This window comes from Sinocyclocheilus rhinocerous, unplaced genomic scaffold, assembly GCF_001515625.1.
Source record: "Sinocyclocheilus rhinocerous isolate Xijiao unplaced genomic scaffold, SAMN03320098_v1.1 scaffold860, whole genome shotgun sequence".
In the NCBI taxonomy this organism is placed as follows: domain Eukaryota; kingdom Metazoa; phylum Chordata; class Actinopteri; order Cypriniformes; family Cyprinidae; genus Sinocyclocheilus; species Sinocyclocheilus rhinocerous.
In genome coordinates, this window is record NW_015638565.1 from 409,163 (window position 1) to 431,563 (window position 22,401).

The 22,401-nt window shown below is 36.7% G+C and overlaps 2 protein-coding genes across 3 annotated transcripts in view; both read left to right on the forward strand.

Moving 5' to 3' along the window:
• The first annotated feature begins 675 nt into the window (after positions 1-675).
• LOC107749746 (dynactin subunit 4) lies at positions 676-9,947 on the forward strand. Of its 2 annotated transcripts, XM_016564897.1 has the most exons (14): positions 676-827; positions 1,409-1,479; positions 1,758-1,936; positions 2,430-2,473; positions 2,571-2,678; positions 3,677-3,697; positions 4,191-4,264; positions 4,416-4,528; positions 4,807-4,916; positions 5,530-5,603; positions 5,700-5,754; positions 5,938-6,045; positions 7,692-7,789; positions 9,349-9,947. In XM_016564897.1, exons 1-14 carry the CDS (start codon positions 693-695, stop codon positions 9,560-9,562), a joined length of 1,404 nt encoding a protein of 467 aa, XP_016420383.1. In that variant the 5' UTR covers positions 676-692; the 3' UTR covers positions 9,563-9,947. The 2 variants fall into 2 exon arrangements, with proteins under 2 accessions (XP_016420383.1, XP_016420384.1); XM_016564898.1 differs by lacking the exon at positions 3,677-3,697.
• A 584-nt stretch (positions 9,948-10,531) lies between these two features.
• LOC107749747 (synaptopodin-like) overlaps positions 10,532-22,401 on the forward strand; it is a 49,358-nt gene continuing 37,488 nt past the window's right edge. The window contains exon 1 of the mRNA XM_016564900.1: positions 10,532-10,743. The gene's annotated coding sequence lies outside the window, so the exon portion shown is untranslated. The remainder of the gene's footprint in view (positions 10,744-22,401) is intronic.

Here is a 22,401-nt window from a genome sequence, read left to right on the forward strand (position 1 = left end):
GGTATTGTCTATCAAAAAAAAAAGAGTCGGCTCGCAATCGCCTAAACGAGTCGTCAGGAATTCGAATCTTATTCTGTTACGGCTCTACGTCACGAAGTAATACATTTGCATAATGTCTGCCCCAGTGTTGGAGTAGTGGCACTACGTAACTACATTTTTCAGTAGGTTTAAAGTAGTGACGCTACTTTTAAAACAGTGTAGCTTTTCCTGTAAGTTAGCTAACTACTTTTGAGAGTAAATTTGTTTGATCACATCTTATAAATTACCACAGACTTGTATACAATCGATACCATCTTTTCTCTGTTTTTTTTTTCATCTTTTCTATGTATTGACAAGTCTCCAGGACTGTCATTCCGTCATGGCAATGGGCGTTTCGTTTCCGACACGCGCTGATTATCTCACAACTCTCTAATTACGGCTTTTAGCGAGCATGAGGGAGGTGAATGGTGCTTCTCAAACGGAAGGCTGCATCCTAAAATTCAGATGATCTCAGTACCGACTCGTTTTCTTTCAGTTTATTTTCGTGAATTTAAATGTGTGCAGCCTTCGTAGGATGCAGCCTTCCGTTTGAAATGCACCCATAGATAAGCTTTGTTGAACTGAAAAAGGCTCTGAATGAGGAATCGATTCCCCTTCCCCAACCTTTGGAATCGACTCCAAGCCCTACATAGGCAGCAGGAACTCAGTCAGAAATGGCGACGTTGCTGCAGCCAGAGAAAGTGCTTTATCTCGTCCGAGGCGAGAAAAAGATTCGCGTTCCGCTCTCTCAGCTATATTTTTGCCGATATTGCAGTGAGCTGCGATCTTTGGAATGCGTGTCACATGAAGTAAGTAACGCGGCGTGTGACATTTAGTTGACACAATAGATGTTAGCCATGCTAAGAGCGAGCTAACAGGCTATTGATGACAGTAATGTACCCGCCTATCGGTCTAAGTGTAAGGAATTCTGGTTCTGTGATTGGCTAGTTTTTCTTTCCGTCATAAATTATACGGCAATAGCGCTATCCAATTGGCTGTGAAACCAGTCAGTTAACTTCTGCACCACCCATCTTTTTTAGGGATTTGACAAGCTAAGCTAGTAGAAGCATTCTGAATGAAATAAAAAATCTGCTGTTTTCGTTCGTTTCCGTTATGTCGATTAAAAGACGAATGAGGTTCTAAAATCAATGTGTTAATGCTTGCAGGAGCCATTCGTGTTATTTTGACGGCATAAACACTACCACACCCTGTAGAGACAGCTTGGGCTATTTTTATTATTGTTTATTTATTTATTTTAACTAAAGCAATGTGTGAATTTTACCTCCGGCACAATGATTCGAGTTCCATTTAGCCTTTCTCTACTTTTCCAATACATTTTCTTTGAGCAAAAACATAAAAATATTGTTTTGGTGTTATGCTTGTTATATAGGTCGATTCCCATTTCTGTCCCAGCTGTCTGGAGAACATGCCGTCAGCTGAGGCCAAGCTCAAGAAGAATAGGTAAACCACATCTGTGCTAAATATCTGACAGGCCTGTGAATGAATAACGGAAAAAATCTCAATCATCTAACATCATCTGTAATTTGACATTGACATTAACTAATTACATACTTGCCATATAGAATTTTTGGCACATTAAAACTGGCTGCACTTTTTCCTATTCAAGATTCAGTGATTTACATTTATTTAATAAACTGACTATGATAATATTATATCAGGTCAGATAGATTGTGTTTCCTCGTAATGATGTTAAATGCTCTATGATCCACTGGTTTCAGGTGTGCCAATTGCTTTGACTGTCCATGCTGTATGCACACTCTCTCCACACGGGCCACCAACATCCCAGCACCACTGCCTGATGACCCAACCAAAACCACAATGAAGAAGGCCTACTACCTGGCCTGTGGATTTTGTCGCTGGACCTCAAGAGATGTAGGCATGGCTGACAAATCTGTGGGTGAGTTCTGGCACTTCCTGATGTGGACATATGTACCAATGTCAGTATTGGTTCATCAGTAAACCCAGCTGATTTTAACTATAATCTGTCCTATTTAATCCAAGATGGCTATTTTGGTTAAATTTTAATGGTTTAAAATCATTATTATGTTGTATTGATGTAGGTTAGTTTTACGCATACTATAAATATACATAATCTTCTAATGTTCTGACCAGAAGTGATGTATTTGCTTACTGTAATTTTATTGACAACACTGTGAAATACTGTGAAAAGGGTCATAATTGTAGCTCATCATCACAGAATATGAATTTTAATAATAAGGATTTTGGGCCAATTATATTTCACTCTGGGCTGGAACATGACACAAATAGAAGCAAGTGACCAAAAAATGTTGAAATTAACATAAGGACATTTTGCTTGTCGCTTTGTGCCTGGTTAGAACATTTTAATCTGCATGCACATTGTAGTAAAACGTTGTTCTTTTATATATTAGCCAGTGGAGGATGGCAGGAGCCTGAAAACCCTCATACTCAGAGGGTATGTCTAAAACAAGATCTCCTCTTATTAAATTAATATTACATTTTCCATCGAACTGTCTCAAGTAGTTGACAAATCACTTATTATCTCTAAATAGATCAACAAGCTGATTGAGTATTACCAGCAGCTGGCCCAGAGAGAGAAGCTGGAGAGAGACAGGAAGAAGCTGGCACGAAGACGCCCGTTCATGCCTCAGGCGTTCTCGGTAAACACTCACACCACCATGTCTAGAAACACCCTTCTAACCTAACATTTACTTTCCATTGAGTAAGCACTAAATGGGTGTGGTTTGTCTTGTCTAGAGTCTAAACTTGGGCAGTCTCTTGTCTAAAAACTTAAGTTACACTGAAGTACTGCTAATTTGTGTTGTTTTTTTTTTTTTAATTGTGAAAATGTGTAATAAATTAAATCAATTCTTTGCACATTTTGTACAAAACTAAAATGTGCAAAAATTTTTTACATCTTTACTTAAAATTTGCATCAAAGCTGGCTAAGTTTACTAAACCTACCAGGATCTGAAATGTGACTACATAACATGTTTTTTCAATTGTTTGGCGTACATATACATTACAGTTTAAAAATTAGGGGTTAGTAAGATTTTATTTTTATTTTGTTAAGCAAGGATGCATTAAATTGCTCAAAAGTAACCGTAAAGACATTTATTATGCTACAAATGATTTATACTAAAAAAAAATAAATAAATAGAAGAAATGGTTTTCACAAAAATATTAAGCAGCCCAACGGTTCACCAAATCAGCATATTAGAATGATTTCTGAAGGATCATGTGACACTGAAGACTGGAGTAATGATGCTGAAAATTTAGTTTTGCCATCACAGAAATAACTTGCATTTTAAAATATACTAAATTGGAATATTGCTGTTTGTACTGTATTTGTGATCAAATAAATACAGCCTTGATGAGCATAAAAAGTTCAAAAATCTTACCAACCCCCAACTTTTGGACGGTAGTGTATTTGGAGAAATGAGGGCTTCAGATGGTTAATTTCTAACCCTGTAATACATGACTGGATACTGACAGCACTTTGAGCTGCATGTCTTATTTACTAATGCAATCCTTGTTTCCTTGTGCTTTAAACTGCCACTTTAATGTTTGCTTGAATGCATTTGTTTCACTTGATTCTGTCTCTCTCCTTTTCTTTGCTTGTGCACGCTGATATTTTTGGTTTTATACCCCTCTCCAGCAACACACAATTCACGTGGTGGTGAGTGGTATTTTTTTCCCCCCACAATTCTTACAGAAACACTAAGAAGGTCTTTCTCCCAGCCCCCCCATCAGTTTAGCATGTCTAATCTGTTACTAAATGACTTTGCTGATCACATGAGATTCACTATTGCTACTTGGAATTCTCTACACAATTTTTATTTGTATTTGCCAGGCAATGGCTTTAATGGCACAGTCCGGGATGCCTGGTATTTATTTTTGGAGTTTTATTAATGATGCTTGAAGTTTAGTTGCAGACCTATTTGATTATTTAGATTTAGAACAAGATTTCACCCTGAATCAATCAGTTGGTTTCTTGGAAAGCAAGTTTTTAGACAACATTTGTGCTTAAACTATGGTTAACTATTACTATATGCACCCTTTCAGCAAACAGTCTGACACTAGCATTCATCTAACAATAATGAGCTGTACCTTAAACCTAGAATAACTCTTTATTATCATAGACTTAAGTGGTCTGTATTTATGTCTGAAAGGAGAAGTATGGACTGGGAACCAGACTACAGAGACAGAGATCTGGAGCCCCAATCAGTGCCCTGTATGGTCTTTCGTAAGTATTGCCTTTCAGAAAAATTGGATGGTGCATCCCACTGCTTAGTGGTGTTTAAGGCAGGTATTATTATGTTGAGTACCAATATAATTGATGCATCTCATTTTAAATTATTGTGGACTTCGTCTATATGATGCTGTATTGTTCTCAGATTAAAAGAAGGAGAAGACCAGAAGGAGATCACTATAGAGCCAGCACAGGCTTTGGATGAAGTGGAACCCCTGCCTGAAGACTATTACACCCGCCCTGTCAACCTTCCTGAAGGTTGGTCTCATCCCTGCTTCACCCAATAATACTACTTAATTATTGTTTTAATCTGATACCATTTTAGTGCAGTAATCGCAGGCACAGCCATATAGATCCAGACATATAGGTGTCATGGGGTGATTTTGGAAGTTGCATGTTCAGGATCAAATTTGTAAGAATTTAAATTGATAGAACTGAACCAAATTTTCGATTTTAAGGCAGTGATTTTATGACTAGATCTTTATTGACATGGTTATATGATGCATATTTTAAACATTGCTTGTGTTTTGATACAGTAACGACTCTTCGCCAGAGGCTGCTACAGCCTGATTTTCAGCCCGCAGGAGCTTCACAGCTGCACCCCAGACACAAGCACCTGCTAATGAAACGCTCTCTGCGTTGCAGGGTATGTAAATACATCCACAGCTTTTCTTTCACTCCAGAGAAAGCCATTCAAAACGCTGTCATTGAATTACTGAGCTAAAATCATTCGGCTTGTTTTTTTTTCTTTTTCTTTTGAATGGTAGAATACACTACCATTCAAAAGCTTATGGTTGGTAAAATTTTTTTTTTTTTGAAAGGAGTCTATTATGCTCACCAATGCTGCATTTATTTGAGAAAAAAAAAAAAAAAAAAAGGAATAATGTGAAATATTATTACAATAAAAAAATATATATATATTTTAAAATGTAACTTGTATGCTAATTTGGTGCTCTTATCACTGTTTCAGTTTTTTTTTCAAGATTCTTTGATGAATAGGATGTTCACATGAACTTGAAATAGATTTTTCTGTAACATTACTATCACGTTTGATCAATTTAATGCATCTTTGCTAAATAAAAGCAATAATTTCTTTCAAAAACAAAATCTTACTGACCACAAACCTTTGAATGGTAGTTTATATCTGAAAAGCTCATTTGATTTCATATTTGTATTAAATTCCCTTGAGCTAATCTGCAAATCTGTTAAATAACACTTTAAATTGCTGTTAATTACTGTTCCTCATCCATTAATTTCAGAAATGTGAGCACAATCTGAGCAAACCAGAATTTAATCCAACCTCAATAAAGTTCAAAATCCAGCTTGTGGCAGTGTAAGTCATATGTGGCTGTGCCCTGAATTATTTTATTTGCTGTTCTTTGAGTGTGTATGAAATCAATCATCTAACGATTTGTTCTTTTTTTTACAGGAGCTACATTCCTGAAGTGAGAATCATGTCCATTCCAAACCTGCGTCATATGAAGGCAAGTTTGATTAATGCTGGGACACTTAAAAGAAATTATGCCGTTTATTTGTTTTCTGTTTTTAATAAATTAATAAATAAGACCATTTGAACTTGAGGCTTAGTCTGGTTACACTTCTTTGTCATTTTAAGTTATAGAACTTTTTACATTTGTAAGTAATTGTAGTGTTTTGTTGTAATACAGGAGAGTCAGGTTCTGCTGACCTTGACCAACCCAGTGGAGAACATCACTCATGTGTCTCTGTACACCTGTGAAGAGGAAGACCCAGATGACATTAACAGCACTGCTAAGGTAAAACACCACAGCTGAGCCTATATAACTACCAGTACATATGAATTATAGTGATTTAAATAAATTATAAGCAGTGTGTACTGTATGTCCTATAACAGGGGTTTTCAACCCCAGGGGGGCGCCAGCACCTGTCAAGCGGGGGTGAGCATCAGTTAATTCAGAGACGTTCCCTTGAGAATTTATGAATGAGTTAACAAATCTTTAGCCATCCACTAATGATAGCTTGTGGTTGGTTTTTGATTTGGACAATTGTACTTATGTGGCTTGAGCTGAAGCTGTAGCAGAAGCATGACTCTCCAAAACTCTCTCTGTTAATTTCATTGATGATGAATTTTCGTCAACAACATTTTTTCACCGACGAAAACGAGACGATAACGAAATAAAAACTCATTTTGAATGACAAAAACTATGACGAAAATGTATTGATATTTTCGTCAACTAATTAAAACGAGGCGAAAATGTTAGGGAGGGACGATTTGGGAAGAGAGAGATCCAGTCAGAACTAATCTCCTGTGAGGTAAGGAGGTTATGCGAACATTTTAAATGTAATGCGTGTTTATCTATCCGGTGGGACATAAGCTATTGCTGCACATCTCATAAAACGCTAAAAAATGTCAATATATGGGAGTAAGAAAAGAGCAGACATATGGATACATTTGAAAAGCACGACGATGCAAAAGAGAACTCAATTCGGTCCGGTTTTCTGAGCGCACACACACACACACACACAGAAAAGCGCATCTCTCACAGCGCACGAGTACTGAATTCAGTTCTCTTTCGCGTTGCACAGAGAAATACACACAAAATGATGTCGAATAGTCAGTTTTGACGAGTATTCACAAACACACTCGGTTACGTCTTAAGTGAGCGTGAACCGTTGGGAGAATATTGGATGTGTATCAGTATAATAACATCCTTGCATTCTGTTTTAAAGGGACAGCAGCCTAATTTAGTTGCTGTTGAATGTGTCATTGATGTTAATCAAGCAACAAAAGAAAGAGAGAAAATCACTCACTGCTTTTGACTTTAGTAACCCTAATAAGGATTAATCTAAATCTATTTATATAAATAAATTTGTCTGCTTGAAAGAATGAAGAATGTGGCAAGTTGTTATAAAAAATGAATATTATATAACCATTGGTATTTCATTGAAAGCAGGACCATGTTCTTGTTTCTTTATGAGACGTGGTTTTATTTAATGTTAATATAAAGGCATATTGTGCGTCACAGCATTTAAATCTGTGTCTATATTGCATGATAAAACCTTAATATCAAACCTATATAATGAGATTGGAAATTTTAGAGAAATGCGTAATAAATGCATTACACTAACTAAACCCATTAGATCTACTGTAGATTTAGTCGACTAAAACTAAAACAATTCAGATGACTAAAATATGCCTAAAACTAAATGGCATTTAGTCAAAAGACTATGACTAAGACTAAATCAAAATTTGCTGTCAAAATGAACACTGCTCCAAAAGCAAACACTCCGTTCAGTCTCCAGACAGACATTGTTTACCTTGAGTGGGCCACTGCAGGGGACATGATAGAGTCATTACAGCCTCACCATTACTGTGCTGCAGTGTGTCATTGCCTTGTGTTGTGCCCCCATGGTTTTATTATGAAAAATTATTGTTTAATAGGTGCTGGTGCCCTCAAAGGAACTGGTCCTGGCAGGGAAAGATGCCGCCGCTGAGTATGACGAACTGGCTGAACCTCAGGGTTTTCAGGATGACCCAGAGTAAGAACCACCTCTGCTGATGGATACTGAGAGCAGATGAATCAATTTAGCTCATAAATTACCAAGAAGATGAGATTGCAGTAATACAGAGTCTGGGGCACAGACTTTGAATAGGTTATTTATTTATTAATAAGTAGGGCTGCATGGAGCCTGCTTTGAATTTGAACATCAGTCGTTCACTAAGTTTATCACACCCCCATTCCTGAAATATCTTTGGCTATTTTGATGATGCTTTCAGGTACCATATGTCTGATTTTCTTTCTTCTGCTGAACACAAAAGAAGATATTTTAAAGAATGTTGATGACCAAACTGTTGCTGGTCCCCATTGACTTCCAGTTGGCAACCAGCAACTGTTTGGTTATGAACATTCTTCAAAATATCTTCTTATGTGTTCAGCAGAAAACAGATGTTCAAATAGGTATGAAACAACTGAAGAGTGAGTAAATGATGACAGAATTATTATTTTTGGGTAAACCATTCCTTTAACACATTTAGCTGTATTTAAATCCATTCTGTGAAATTCTGCAATTTAATAATTAATAATAATTAATTATAATAATAATTTAATTAATTAATTAATAATTTATACATTTAGCAGACACTTTTATCCAAAGCGACTTACAGTGCATTCAGGCTATACATTTTTTACCAGTACGTGTGTTCCCTGGGAATCGAACCCACAACCTTTTGTGCTGCCAACGCAATGCTCTACCACTGAGCCACAGGAACACAATTTCCTTCCACAATCATAATCGACGAATCATAATGCTGATTACCATAAAAAAATAATTGACCCTGGTTATTGTTAAAAATCTAAAAATTGCGGTTAGAGTTAAGGCATTTACAGTGGAAAGTAAACTGGGTCAGTATTCTCAAGCTTAATTGTAAGTGGTTTGACACAAATATGAGCTTTATAGGAATTAATTTCTTAACCGTTCTTTTTGAAGTGGGAATACTTTTCTAGATTAACTTCTGTCTATGCATTACAGATTTAAATCCTGTGCATAGGGTCTGTATATTAAAGCAACTGTGTAGTTTTGTGTATTTTTGTGACTTGAGCTCCCTACAGTTAAATAGAATTCACTGTTGTAAGTATATCACTGTCGTAATTACAGTAGTTAGCTGTAAATGAGCTCTTGTTGCTGCCGTAAAGCAGTCCACCCTTTTTGTGGAATTTCGTACCGCTCAACAAACTTGCATACTCCCAAAACAGATGTTTGAGGGGAAGCGTGGGGAAGAAACTGAAGCCATTCGCTTTATTAGAAGTCAGTGTACCATCAGAATGATTTTGAAACTGATATTTCAAGGTAAAAAACGTACATACAGCATATAGAAGCTTTATTTTTGAGCTGAATGCCAAATTTATTTCCTCTGATAATCACTATTATGCCACAAATGCTGTTGATAGAGCAGAACTTGTATTATAGATGAACATTTAAGTTTGCAGCTACAAGTTTAGTCTATGTTCTTGGGGCATCTGCTTTTAAACATCTGATAGCATCGTTTCCTGTGTTTTTGCCGTTCATGAATAACAGTCTGTACTCTTTTGTATCTTCAGTGTGGTGGCCTTTAGAAAGTCAAACAAGATTGGCTTCTTCATCAAAGTGATTCCGCAGAGGGAGGAGGGTGATGTCACTGTCGCTTTCAAACTCCGACATGACTTCCGGAACCTCGCTGCTCCGATCAGACCCACTGAGGAGGGAGAAGCCACCAGTGAGGCCATCTGGCTCACACACCATGTGGAGCTTAGCTTGGGCCCCCTGGCAACTTGAGAACATAACACACGAGCTACACATGCAAACATAAACACTCTGACGCATAAAGGGACAATTTAAACAACATGTGGCACTAAACTCTCTTGCTCATAAAGATGTTCATTATCTTGACAAAGTGAGTGTAAATATTATCAGGCACACATACATCACTTACAAGAATGCAGTTACTTAACAGTACACACACTATGCCTACACTTATGCCAGATGCTTTGCGCAGTGATCTCTTTCTCGCTCTGTTTCTAGTGCCCGCTGCTGACGTGTTTAACTGCATGTGATTACAGTGACATCACCTACTGTTATATTTCATGGTTCCAACTCCAGTTCTTCTCAGTGAGTACATTTACATGGACAACAATAATCCGATTTTAACACGATTAAGACAATACTCTGACTGATTAAGAATCTACCATGTAAACAGATTTTTGATTACCTTAATCCGGCTAAAGTCATACTCTTAAGTCAGGGGTAGGCAAGTTCGGTCCTAGAGAGCCGCAGTCCTGCAGAGTTCAGCTCCAACCCTAATCAAACACACCTGAACAAGCTAATCAATGTCTTCAGGATTACTAAGGCTATAGGCAGGTGAGTAACCATTAAAAACACCATACAAGTAGCTGCACTACAGCATATTGTAGTAGTGTGGTGGTAGTAGTATGCTATTCCGAATTCATCCATACTGATCTGGATCTCACGTTCAACTCACTGACTAATTGATAATTCCTTGTTTCCTAGCTCCTCCCTCTTCCACCCCGTTATAAGGACCTCTGTCGTATTAAGTTGTACATATCAGTTCGCAATCATTTGTAATAGCATACTAATGTTGTATACTGTTTTTCTTTCTCTTATTTAAATATACCCCGAGGAGAGAGCAGCTGGGAACGAGAATTCACAAGCGCGTCCTATGCGGAAGTCGAAACACCTGACTCACGTATGTGCACGTGACCGTTTTAAGTCACGTTTTACCTTCGCGATTTAATTAGGCCTTGTATTTCACGTACTTCAACAGTGCATCTTGTTTTGATTAAGAAAACGTCTTAATTAACTACATACCAGCACGCTAAACGCAACTGATGTCAACAGCGTTTCAATGAACAGTATTCGAATACGTCTTATTTTGGATCATTCTTGCATCTTATCCTTGAATAATTGAATAGGTAAATTAGAACTGGAACGACAAGACGGTGAGTAATTAAAGCGTTTAAATTGTTGGGTAAACTTTTTCCTGTAATATTCATTCAATGTTAGATGCTGTCCACTAGATGGCGGTCTATCATGTATAAAATGTATCATGGTCTTAATATTTGACATTGTGCAGTCAACAGACCGGCCTTTCAGGTATATGATCCGTATATGTCTTACTTCACTTGACAGCAACTTGTTATGAGTTGTTAATAATATCCATCAAATTAAAAGCTGTTTTAAAAAAAAAAATTTTTTTTTATCTTTGCTGAATGCATGAATGTAAACTAGAGGCTTTAAAATGGCTTTATGTACAGTGTTTAGAGAGCCATGCTAAGAAGAATCTACTTTCCACAGGCCTTAATATGCTCTTAACCTAATGAAGTCAGGAAAAACCAAGAATAAATTGATTTTGTCAATGGTACGATTCAAAACTGTGAGTCTGTACTGTCTGGTTAAACATTTACTGCCCTGTATTTTACAAATAACACAATGTCCCACAGTGTATTTTAGCATGATGTCATAGTTCTTGTGTCCTAACTAAATTAATATTTGACATTGTGCAGTCAACAGACCGGCCTGTCAGGTATATGATCCGTATATGTTTTACTTCACTTGACAGCAACTTGTTATGAGTTGTTAATAATATCCATCAAATTAAAAGCTGTTTAAAAAAAAAAAAAATGTTTATCCTTGCTGAATGCATGAATGTAAACTAGAGGCTTTAAAATGGCTTTATGTACAGTGTTTAGAGAGCCATGCTAAGAAGAATCTACTTTCCACAGGCCTTAATATGCTCTTAACCTAATGAAGTCAGGAAAAACCAAGAATAAATTGATTTTGTCAATGGTACGATTCAAAACTGTGAGTCTGTACTGTCTGGTTAAACATTTACTGCCCTGTATTTTACAAATAACACAATGTCCCACAGTGTATTTTAGCATGATGTCATAGTTCTTGTGTCCTAACTAAACTGAACAGCACTGCCTGTGCTGCAGTGCACACACAGGTACACATTACAGCACACCTGATTATTATATTTTACAAAGGTGACAAAGTGAGGTCTTAGTGTAATGCCTTTAACAGTCTATACCAGGGGTGGCGAACTCCGGTCCTGGAGAGCCGCAGCCCTGCAGAGTTCAGCTCCAACCCTAATTAAAACTCACCTGCCTGGCAATTGTGCTGGGGAGTCTGGGTATAAAAATAAAGTGAGCTTTAACAGTAATTGGCAGACCTCTGTGTTTCTCTGCACTGTTGACGTTGGCATGGTTGTGGTACTCGCAGTAAATGATGCGGATGTGGAAATCTAGTTTTTTTTTCGTGTTCATTTTTTGGAACAGTAACCAGATGTTTTTTGTCTCCTCGCTTCGCAGATAATTATCTTAAACTATGCTTCTATTAAGAAAAGAAAACCGTAGCTTCCATGTATGACACATTCATTTTTCTTCATAATAGGCATGTCTGCATATGCCAGCAAGGCCAAAACACTTTATCTGCTGATTTTTCAGTATCTTTCGAGGAAGATAGATTAAAAGTATCTTCTGACCCTTTAAAAGAAGTTAGAGGAAAGAAAGCGGTTTGAAACTGATTTTAATTCACGTTTATATAAATTCAACATATGGCAAAATAAATGCTGGGTGACAGGCAAGATACACTATTCGATTACTGTTTTTCCAAGCCTTTGACCCCGTAGTGTACCATGAGTTGTGTGAGTTTTTGTTTAAATCAACTTTATTTATTTTATGACACATTTTTCTTCATAATAGGCATGTCTGCATATGCCAGCAAGGCCAAAACACTTTATCTGCTGATTTTTCAGTATCTTTAGAGGAAGATAGATTAAAAGTATCTTCTGACCCTTTAAAAGAAGCTAGAGGAAAGAAAGCGGTTTGAAACTGATTTTAATTCACATTTATATAAATTCAACATATGGCAAAATAAATGCTGGGTGACAGGCAAGATACACTATTCGATTACTGTTTTTCCAAGCCTTTGACTCCGTAGTGTACCATGAGTTGTGTGAGTTTTTGTTTAAATCAACTTTATTTATTTGTTTATTGGTGCCTGATCACCATTTGATTAAAAAAAGTCTATCGACGTGTTTTGAATTTATTGTTGTTGTTGTTGTTGTTATTGTTTATTTCTTTATTTGGTCCTTTTTTTTTTAGATTTTCATTTTTTTTTTCTCACTTGTTTTTAACCTTTTTTTTTTTTGCATTCATTGTAATATTCATTTAATTATTTATTTCATTTGGTCCTGTGGTGTGACAATTTATTAATTTCTATAAGTAAAAAAATATTCTTTAGTTTCTCAATTCTCATGAGACCATAAAAGGGGTATAATAATAATAAAATGCTTTTTTAGATGTTTAAAATAGTCTTAGAAGTTTTCCAAGCCTTTGACTCCGTAGTGTACCATGAGTTGTGTGAGTTTTTGTTTAAATCAACTTTATTTATTTGTTTATTGGTGCCTGATCACCATTTGATAAAAAAAAAGTCTATCGACGTGTTTTGAATTTATTATTGTTGTTGTTGTTGTTATTGTTTATTTCTTTATTTTGTCCTTTTTTTTTAGATTTTCATTTTTTTTCTCACTTGTTTTTAACCTTTTTTTTTTTGCATTCATTGTAATATTCATTTAATTATTTATTTCATTTGGTCCTGTGGTGTGACAATTTATTAATTTCTATAAGTAAAAAAATATTCTTTAGTTTCTCAATTCTCATGAGACCATAAAAGGGGTATAATAATAATAAAATGCTTTTTTAGATGTTTAAAATAGTCTTAGAAGTATAGCACCACACATCAGTATCCCAAAAGTATTTCAAGTCAACTGCCCATGTTAGTAATGAGTAAACAGAACAAAATGACCTGTCAACTCATGGTCATAATTCTATTCACAAGGAAGTGGCACATCTGTAATAACTATACAGAGGCACAGCACAAATCATGATTTTTAAAGCCTGATGATTTGTTACTTCATTTAATCTTCATGAAAGACCTGTTTAGAGGCATTAGAGGCCGAAAACGCCTTGTGTTGCCTCTTTCTGCAAATGTGCTACAGACTAACTATGTGCATGTAAAGTGTTCAGCGCTGCTGATCTAAAACGCAGCCACCTCTGGTTGTTTCCCATTTAGGGAGTTATCTTTACCGTTAAACCTATATGTCATGTTGGTTGAGGTCCCTTGCTGCCATTATGGGCTGTTGGAAGGCCTCTTCTAATGGAACTGACACATATTTGTGCAAATGATCTAAAACGCAGCCAAACCTCACAAGTTATAAAAGTCCAGAGTAGAAGTGAAAACTGCCACAGTAAAAACTCCCCATACCAGGAGAGACTTTAGACATAGGATATTGTCAGACACCAAAAGCATGATTGTCTGCTGTTCACTGGATTCATTTGTAGTTAAACACCTCATAGAGAGCTTTGAGAAACGATGCATCAGAGATCCTCTCCTGCTCTGTGTGTCTGTGGCCATGTAAAGGATAACCTGAAGAATGTTTATATTCCAGGCTGGTCCATTATGATAGGAAAGATCCTGGTGTAGTTCACTAAAGGTTCCTCTAGCCACCTCTGGTTGTTTCCCATTTAGGGAGTTATCTTTACCGTTAAACCTATATGTCATGTTGGTTGAGGTCCCTTGCTGCCATATGGGCTGTTGGAAGGCCTCTTCTAATGGAACTGACACATATTTGTGCAAAGACTGAGTTCCGGCAGCATCTTTTCACTGGTGTCCTTCAGCGCTGACCTGTGACACTGCTTTGGGTGATTTCGAGTGCACATTTTAGGCAAAACAGAATTCTTTCGCTTTCTATTTTCCACACAGAAGAAATGAAGCTTGAAATTATTTGATGATCTTCACCTGGAGACCTTTCGAGAGACATGCAGTATGTGAAAACACTTTGAAGTCATAGCCAGAATTAGGATTCCAGCTTAATGCTCTGACGCTTGAGCAGTTTCCTCAAGTAATGGGACGATTACATAAAGATGTCAATTTCCCCACATTTAAATGCCTTGTACCTTATGTATTTTCTAATGGAAAATAATGATGGTTCCCATCTTGTATTTTTTTTTAATCTGTGATGTCCTTGTGTTGTTTTATCTTTAGCGCAAGCACAGAAAGATTCCACATTAAACTGTGAGGCTGACAGATGTCTGGACATTTCCACCATGACATCACCTACAAAAGCAATTTTAAATTCTGAATTCACTTCATGGCAGTACAGCTCAGAAGCCAGCTGAGAGATAGCAGGGGTCCACGAACACCCCAGTTTAACATATATATCAGAAATTGAGAATTTTGAGATGCCCAGACGCTGATAGTATTGGTATTGTCTGTGCTGCACTCCTGAGAGTCATTAAAAGCAGATGCATTGAGCATTTTTACTTTAGTTTATTGCTGCCTGGATAATATTTCTCTGTATTTCCCTGTTTTTTTTGGGGTTTTTTCAGTGCTAAAGTATGGGGTATTTTTGCAAGACCTGCATACTGTAGTCATAAAAAATTGTTTGTACTGTTTCAAATAAATGCTGTTCTTTTGAACTTTTATTCATAAAAGAATCCAGAAAAGAATTCTGTCATGGTTACCACAAAAATATTTTGCAGCACCATTTTCAACATTGATAATAATAAATAATGAGCACCAAATTAACACATTAAAATTATTTCTGTAAAGGATCATGTGACACTGAAAACTAGCTGTTGAAAATTCGGCTTTGCAATCACAGAAATAAATTACATGTTTAAACTAGAAAGTTTACTAACTTTGTTTTAAAAATGTAATAATATTTCACAATATTACTGCTTTACTGTATTTTTATCAATTAAAATATAACTAAATGTCTTTAAAAACATAAAATCTGTCTGAATATTCATTTTGATCAATATACTTTATTTTATGCTTCATAATATACACGATTTATACTTCATTAATAGGGACAGTGAGAAATAAGACGAGAAATAGAGTCAAGAGCAGTGAAGAGTATCAGGAAATGTCGCAAGCATGATTAAAACTTGCATCGCCCACATGAGTATCAAGGCATGTGTGCTAACTTCTAAATTAGAGCTATGACAGTTTTTGGCTGTTCACTCTGTTTGTGCCTAAAGACCCAATTATTCATTGTTTTTCACCTCTATTCACTGGACCATCATCTGACAGATTACAGGTAGTTGACCATGTCTACATAGACAAATGGCTTCAGTCTTTGAGCCTTGAGACGAGGCCAAGTCCGTGAAATCCATGCTTGCACAAAGTTCCAACAGCTCACTCTCTTTCTTTCTTTCTTTTAGCTTGTGATGGAATGTTGATTTTGGAGGCTTTGGTGAAAAGTAACACTCTTGAGAAAGCAGTCCTGCTTCGCTCTGCCTGAAACTGACATACATGCAGCCTGTCACCCAAAACTCACTGTTTTCTTTTAGCATTTGTCTTTTAGTGTGTGTGTGACATGTGCAAGGGCGGCAAAAGCAACCTATCCTACACGAACCTACAGGAAGAACCCCGAAGAACATAACGTAAACTCCACGAGTTTTCCAACCTTGGTTGTGGGTTTTTCCAACGGTGAGTCTGACAGGAATTGAAGGTTTTATTTGTAAATTTGCACACAGTCCTCCACATAAAAAGCACCTTTGAGGTGTCGTAATTTGTATGCTGGCCGGGTGCTGCAGGTTTATGTTTCTTTGTTGCTGTGGCTGATTGGGTGTTGAAAGGAGCCAGAGGGTGTGGAGGGATGCTGGCGAGATGCACATCCTCCATTGCTCCCTGCAGGCTGGGTAGTGCCAAAACCACACCACATCCCTCTATTACTGTTGATGAGGACTGAGGTTTATTTTGGGTTATTAGACAAGAGGGTGCATGGCTGGTTTGAAGGCAGGACACATGGTAACATAGAACTGGAACAAGGTTGGACCTACCTTTTGAGCTCAAACGGATTGAAGAGCATAAAAGGCATAATGAAACAAAAAACTGCATCCATCAGACTGCCTAGTTTAGCATAGTGAGCAATAAAAATTGAGATTAACTGTGTAAAGTTTATGATATTAGATATGCAAATTCTTCTAAGGCCTCTAAGTTAGAAACATTATCAAAACTTAGCTGAAAAACTGTTGTTCACAATATACTACATGCCTTCTGTGATGTGATTAATAGTTTATTCTTTTTGTTGTAAGTACAAATTCTAAAAACATCCCCTCAGGGCATGGTGCACTTCTTTTTGCTGTGAAATCTTTACTTATTTTTTTTCTAAAGTAAGAATAACTTTTTTTATACTGTTATTGATATTTTAAGATGAACACTTGCTGGACTGAAGAAATGTAGGTTTACTACCATACATCATTTTAAAAAATCATGTTGAAGTGTGAGTATCAAATATAACAATCTCAATCATCGTCTTGCATTGCATTGAGTTTTGGCACCTACATTAAAAACACACATACATATTATTGGAAGATTTAGAGTAACAACTGATATTGTTTTTGCATTTTATTTAAATAGTCTGCTATTCTGACTTAAAGATCTCATTGATTTGCATTAAAGGCTACCAAAACGTAATCTTCCTTTTGGCCATAAAAATAACAACTGCACCAAATTGCATATTTTTGCTCAATTGTTCCTCTGAATAAAATTCAGATGTTTTTACCCTCTTTGTTTATGAGCTCCACCTCACTATATCATACTATATGAGCCATCAAAGCCTGATGTATCAAATATGATATTCAACAAAACACACACACACAATACTAAAGGTTCAATAAACTGTTCCAAATGGATTTTTCCTGACAGTTATTTGATTATTTTATATATCAGACATAAACGGGTTAAAATATTAGATGATGTTCATATATCAAGGCATGTGATTTGTAAAAAGTGGTTGATCGCCATAATGACATCAATATGTGGTTGGTGTGGTTAGTCCACCGGGTCTGATGCGTTTGCCATACAGTCTTGAAGTTTCATTTTGTGTTATATCTGGATCTTCGATTGAGGTTGGTCAAAGGAGACGCCTCTCACGAGCAGAGGCCAGTTGTGAGATGATCCAGATGTGGTTTTCTTTTCTTCAGCAACTTTATTAATAGCACTGGAAATGACAGGTTGGAGCACAGAACCACGTGTCTGGGCTTGATTTGATAACCCTTTCGCTAATAGAATGAAACATTTGGATGGAATACAGATTGAGTGTGTGTTTCATGGTTTCAGTATGTTGGTCTGGCCTATTGTGAGATTATTAAAGCAATATTTTTGGAGGGAGGAAGATATCACCAGAGACGGATATGGATGTTAATGCTGCACGTTTCTCCAAGAACATGATCTTTAAGCTCCAGATATTTTAGTGTATGGGAGTTGATCTTGACGTTCATCTCCAGATGAGGTAGGCTCCTGGAGAGTGTTTGAGAGTGATTGCATGTACGTCCTATTGAGTTTCAGATCATTTGGGTCTGGCATTGAGGAATCCCTCTGTGCTTGGTTGGGCTTTTGTCTTAAACCATGTTGTTCTGTTTAATTTCCTGTCAAAGTGGCTTCACAGATTTGATTTCCTTTAGCTGGTGAAATGTTATCTGCCCCATTTCATCCCAGACAACTCGCCTCTCCAGTCATTTTGAGATGGGCTTCCGTCTGGCCTCTGCTTTGAGTTGTTTGGGCTAAGAACTGCACTGAGTTTGTCGATGATGACATGTATTGGTTAAGTGGAGGATGTGGGTTTGAAAAACCTTTAGAAGTAGGGCATATGACTGGGACTTGTAGATTAGGGGAAACTCTCAGAGTCTGGGATCAATTCTTATTTTTGAAGCAGTCAGACCAGTTTCCCATTAAAGTGCCTGCCTGTGTTGAGAGATGTTCCATTTTTTTCCCACTCGGATGCTTGTGTTTTATCCTGAATAAAGTTGCTTTGCAGTTCCCAGATGTTCTACAGGGTTGCAAACACAGGACATGCTAAACATTACAGCTCATCCAGTGTAGTCTTGATTCTCGAACAAATGATACTCATTAGGTAATTTCTGTTTAGTGACTCTTATGAGCCAATTCTTTTTAGTAAATCAAAATTATATATATCGCAACCAACACAGTCCAGTTGATTCCTGAGCAAAAGACTCTTATGAGACTCTTATCTTTTTAGTGAATCAAAACCATACAGCTTGATCAGTGTAGTCTAACTGATTCCTGAACAAATGACTTGTACAGTATGTGATGGTTATTTTTAATATATTATAAGATGTTGTATATTTTATTTTATTTTATTTTTTGGTCAAAACCGTACGGTGCAATCAGTGTAGTGCAACTGATTACTGAACAAATGTCTCGTGTAAGATCCTGCATGTCTTGCTCTTGTAAAATCCTACGTGTCTTAATGTTCAGCAGAGCTTGCACGGTAATGTTAACAGGAACACATACCAGCGAATGACAGCCGTGATCCTTTATTAAAGTTTTTTTTTCCTCTTCCATGGTCCACTGAGTGCATAAATATTTTCATGCAGAGGGTTATCATAACATGACCTTTTGAAGCAGTAAAACAAAGCATTCCTTCTCCTCATGCACTCAGAACAAGGCTCTGTTCCAAAACCTAGTGAGCTGTCTACGGCCTACATAGGCAGTTGCCTTCTAAGGCAGCCTCCTAAATGGAATGGACCCTCAAAAGCGACTACACAGGCAGTTACTACAAATAGTTTTCTGCACAAGAAACGCATGAGAGATGCTCTTAATAATGCTAATGCACAGTCTGTGCAAATATGCAATGCATAAATATAAATAGCGCACACATATTTTGGGGGAAATAGTCTGTAAAAATTTAATTTAATTTTTTTACTTTTTTCTCTCACTTCATCTGCAAGGCAAATTCTGCTTTAAACTTTAATTAAATGCTTGCTACAGATGCAGCTCACTAGATTTTGTAATGTGCACTGCTGTTCTTTTGAACTTTCTATTCATCCTTCTGTTCAATCCTGAAAAAAAAAATGTATCACAGTTTCCACAATAATATCCAGCTTTGCCATCACAGGAAAAATTACATTTTAAAATATAATAATAATCAAACACAGTTTTTTTTTTATTTTAATAATATTTCACTGTTTTTGCTGTATTTTTCATCAAATAAATGCAGCCTTGTTGAGCATAAGAGACTTGAATGAGTGTACATCTGGACTTTCTTCCTTTCTCTTGTTCACTTCACTCACTCTTCTATTTCTGTTTCCTTCCATTGCCCTTTTCTTTCCATCCCCTAATTAAAGAGAGATAAAAATACAACTGAAGTTGCTAAGCTCATGACTTCTGCATACTCTTAACAAACTTGGTTTGCTTCCAGACGAGTCCCACATAGTATGTTTGTCAGCACACATTCGTATGTGGGTCAGAAAACTGATACCTGGGGCATTCGTTCCTCCGTCCACCCGTGAATAACATCTCTCTGGCGAGAGCCAGTGACCATATGCCATTCTGACAGCTTGAATCAACACTCCGGTTTAGCCCAGCCATCTCCAACCACAAGCTGTTTTCACTGAAAGTATTACAAGCTGTCACCTAAGGCTAGAAAGGTGTTTTTAGATGTTGCGGCGCGGTTCAGGGACAGAAACAAGTCTCTGGAACTTGAATCAATAATGCAATGTGAGAGGCACATATGACTGCAGGGTTGCTGTTACGTTTTTTAATGAGATGATCCCGATGGCACCTGGCAGCCATTGCACTGTTTATTTCTGCCTTTCCAGAGAGATATCCTCACTCTGTGCTGCACATGCTCTATGATGCTGATTCATTCTCTTCATATGTTTACAAACACTGTTCAAAATAAGTTTGCTCAGGATCTTTAGGATCTGGTTATGCAACCAAAAATCTGTTTGGAGATTTTTGAGTAGGGCTGCATGATAAATCAGATTGTACTTGTGATTACGATTTCTGCTTCTCATGATTAATTAGGCATAGTTGTCTACAATATTTGCCTGCTGGTTATTTATCCTAAAAATAAATAAAAATTCATTTTCATTTGACATTTGCATTGTTAAGCCTCCGTAAGCGTTCATGTTTGGGGTTGCCAGATGTCAAGAGTTTAACCCTCCCAATCAGAGTGTTTCTCCAGTGCTTTTCTTCGCTGATAAAAAAAAAACACACAGATGATCTGAAAACACCGGAAAACGTGTATGTTAGAGTTTAGTGATCTCCACGGCGATATTCTGCTTGAATGAAAGCGTATAGTCTGTTTTCTTTCACGTGGACGTTCACACTGTTTGCTGTGACTAAAGTGTAATAAATCCAAACATGAATTCTGATTGTTTGCGATTGTGGTGGGTTGCCAGATGTCAAGAGTTTAACCCTCCCAATCATAGTGTTTCTCCAGTGCTTTTCTTCGCTGATAAAAAAAAAACACACAGATGATCTGAAAACACCGGAAAACGTATATGTTAGAGTTTAGTGATCTCCACGGCGATATTCTGCTTGAATGAAAGTGTATAGTCTGTTTTCTTTCACGTGGACGTTCACACTGTTTGCTGTGACTAAAGTGTAATAAATCCAAACATGAATTCTGATTGTTTGCGATTGTGGTTGCTGAATAAATGCACACAACTTCTGTGACTCACACTGTTTGCTGTGACTAAAGTGTAATAAATCCAAACATGAATTCTGATTGTTTGCGATTGTGGTTGCTGAATAAATGCACACAACTTCTGTGACTCACACTGTTTGCTGTGACTAAAGTGTAATAAATCCAAACATGAATTCTGATTGTTTGCGATTGTGGTTGCTGAATAAATGCACACAACTTCTGTGACTCCCCCCCCCCAATTGTTTTAATAGAGAATCATTAACATAATTTGGAATTGTTGGACTTAATATTGGCTTGTTGTTCCAGTTTTCATATTGTAAAGCTTGTGTTAATGTATATGATGAATATTATACATCAGGAAACTAGATGATGTGAATAAACCATGAGTTGATGTTCTCTTGATTTGTGCTTATGTGAAAGTGCAATAATTCTGATGAAATGAGTGATGATTACTACATTGAATATTTCCTTTAATAATGACTATAAATTATAAGTTGGTTGTTTGGAAAGGTCACAAAATGTAGCTATAAACTGGTTGAATTGTCTTGATTTAGTCAGGTTTACTGAATAGAAACTGCTGTTAAATTACATTTTAAATTAAATTTTTTTAATTTAATAATATTTCACATTATACAGATTTAGTGGGAATTCTGTATTCAGTTAATATGTCCATTAGTACACATCGGAGATGTATGAATGTATGAAAGGCCTTCGGGTTACGAGTTCGTTCAAATTCTTAAGAATGAGCAATAGTAAACTTAGCAAGCACAAGTAATTCAAACAGTTTGGCGAATTCCTTCTCATTATAATCAGTCACACTGCCAAAGAGAAATAAGAAATCTGATCTTAATTACAGTCACGTTTTTTTCTTTGATTTTGTTTTCATGCGTTCTCTCTCTCTCTCTCTCTTTCGCTCTCTTCTTTTTGAGTATGGCTTTTCTGAATTCATACTTTCTAGAAGAAACTTTCTCATAACCAAAACTGGTATTTAACATCTGTGTAGCTTCTAATTAGGCTTTACTATGGTTAGAAACTCTGGCAAAAACTTCAGCAAAGAAGAGAGAGGCTTGAATTTGTGCTCTACACAGAATATTACTGTCCAGCACTTTGATTTTCAAAAACAACAATGACA

Coding starts and splice junctions, on each gene's coding strand:
- LOC107749746 (XM_016564897.1), top strand. CDS start 693: ATGGCGACGTTGCTGCAGCCAGAGAAAGTGCTTTATCTCGTCCGAGGC. Junction 2,474..2,570: donor AAAACCCTCATACTCAGAGG/GTATGTCTAAAA, acceptor ATCTCTAAATAG/ATCAACAAGCTGATTGAGTA. Junction 5,604..5,699: donor AAAATCCAGCTTGTGGCAGT/GTAAGTCATATG, acceptor TTTTTTTTACAG/GAGCTACATTCCTGAAGTGA.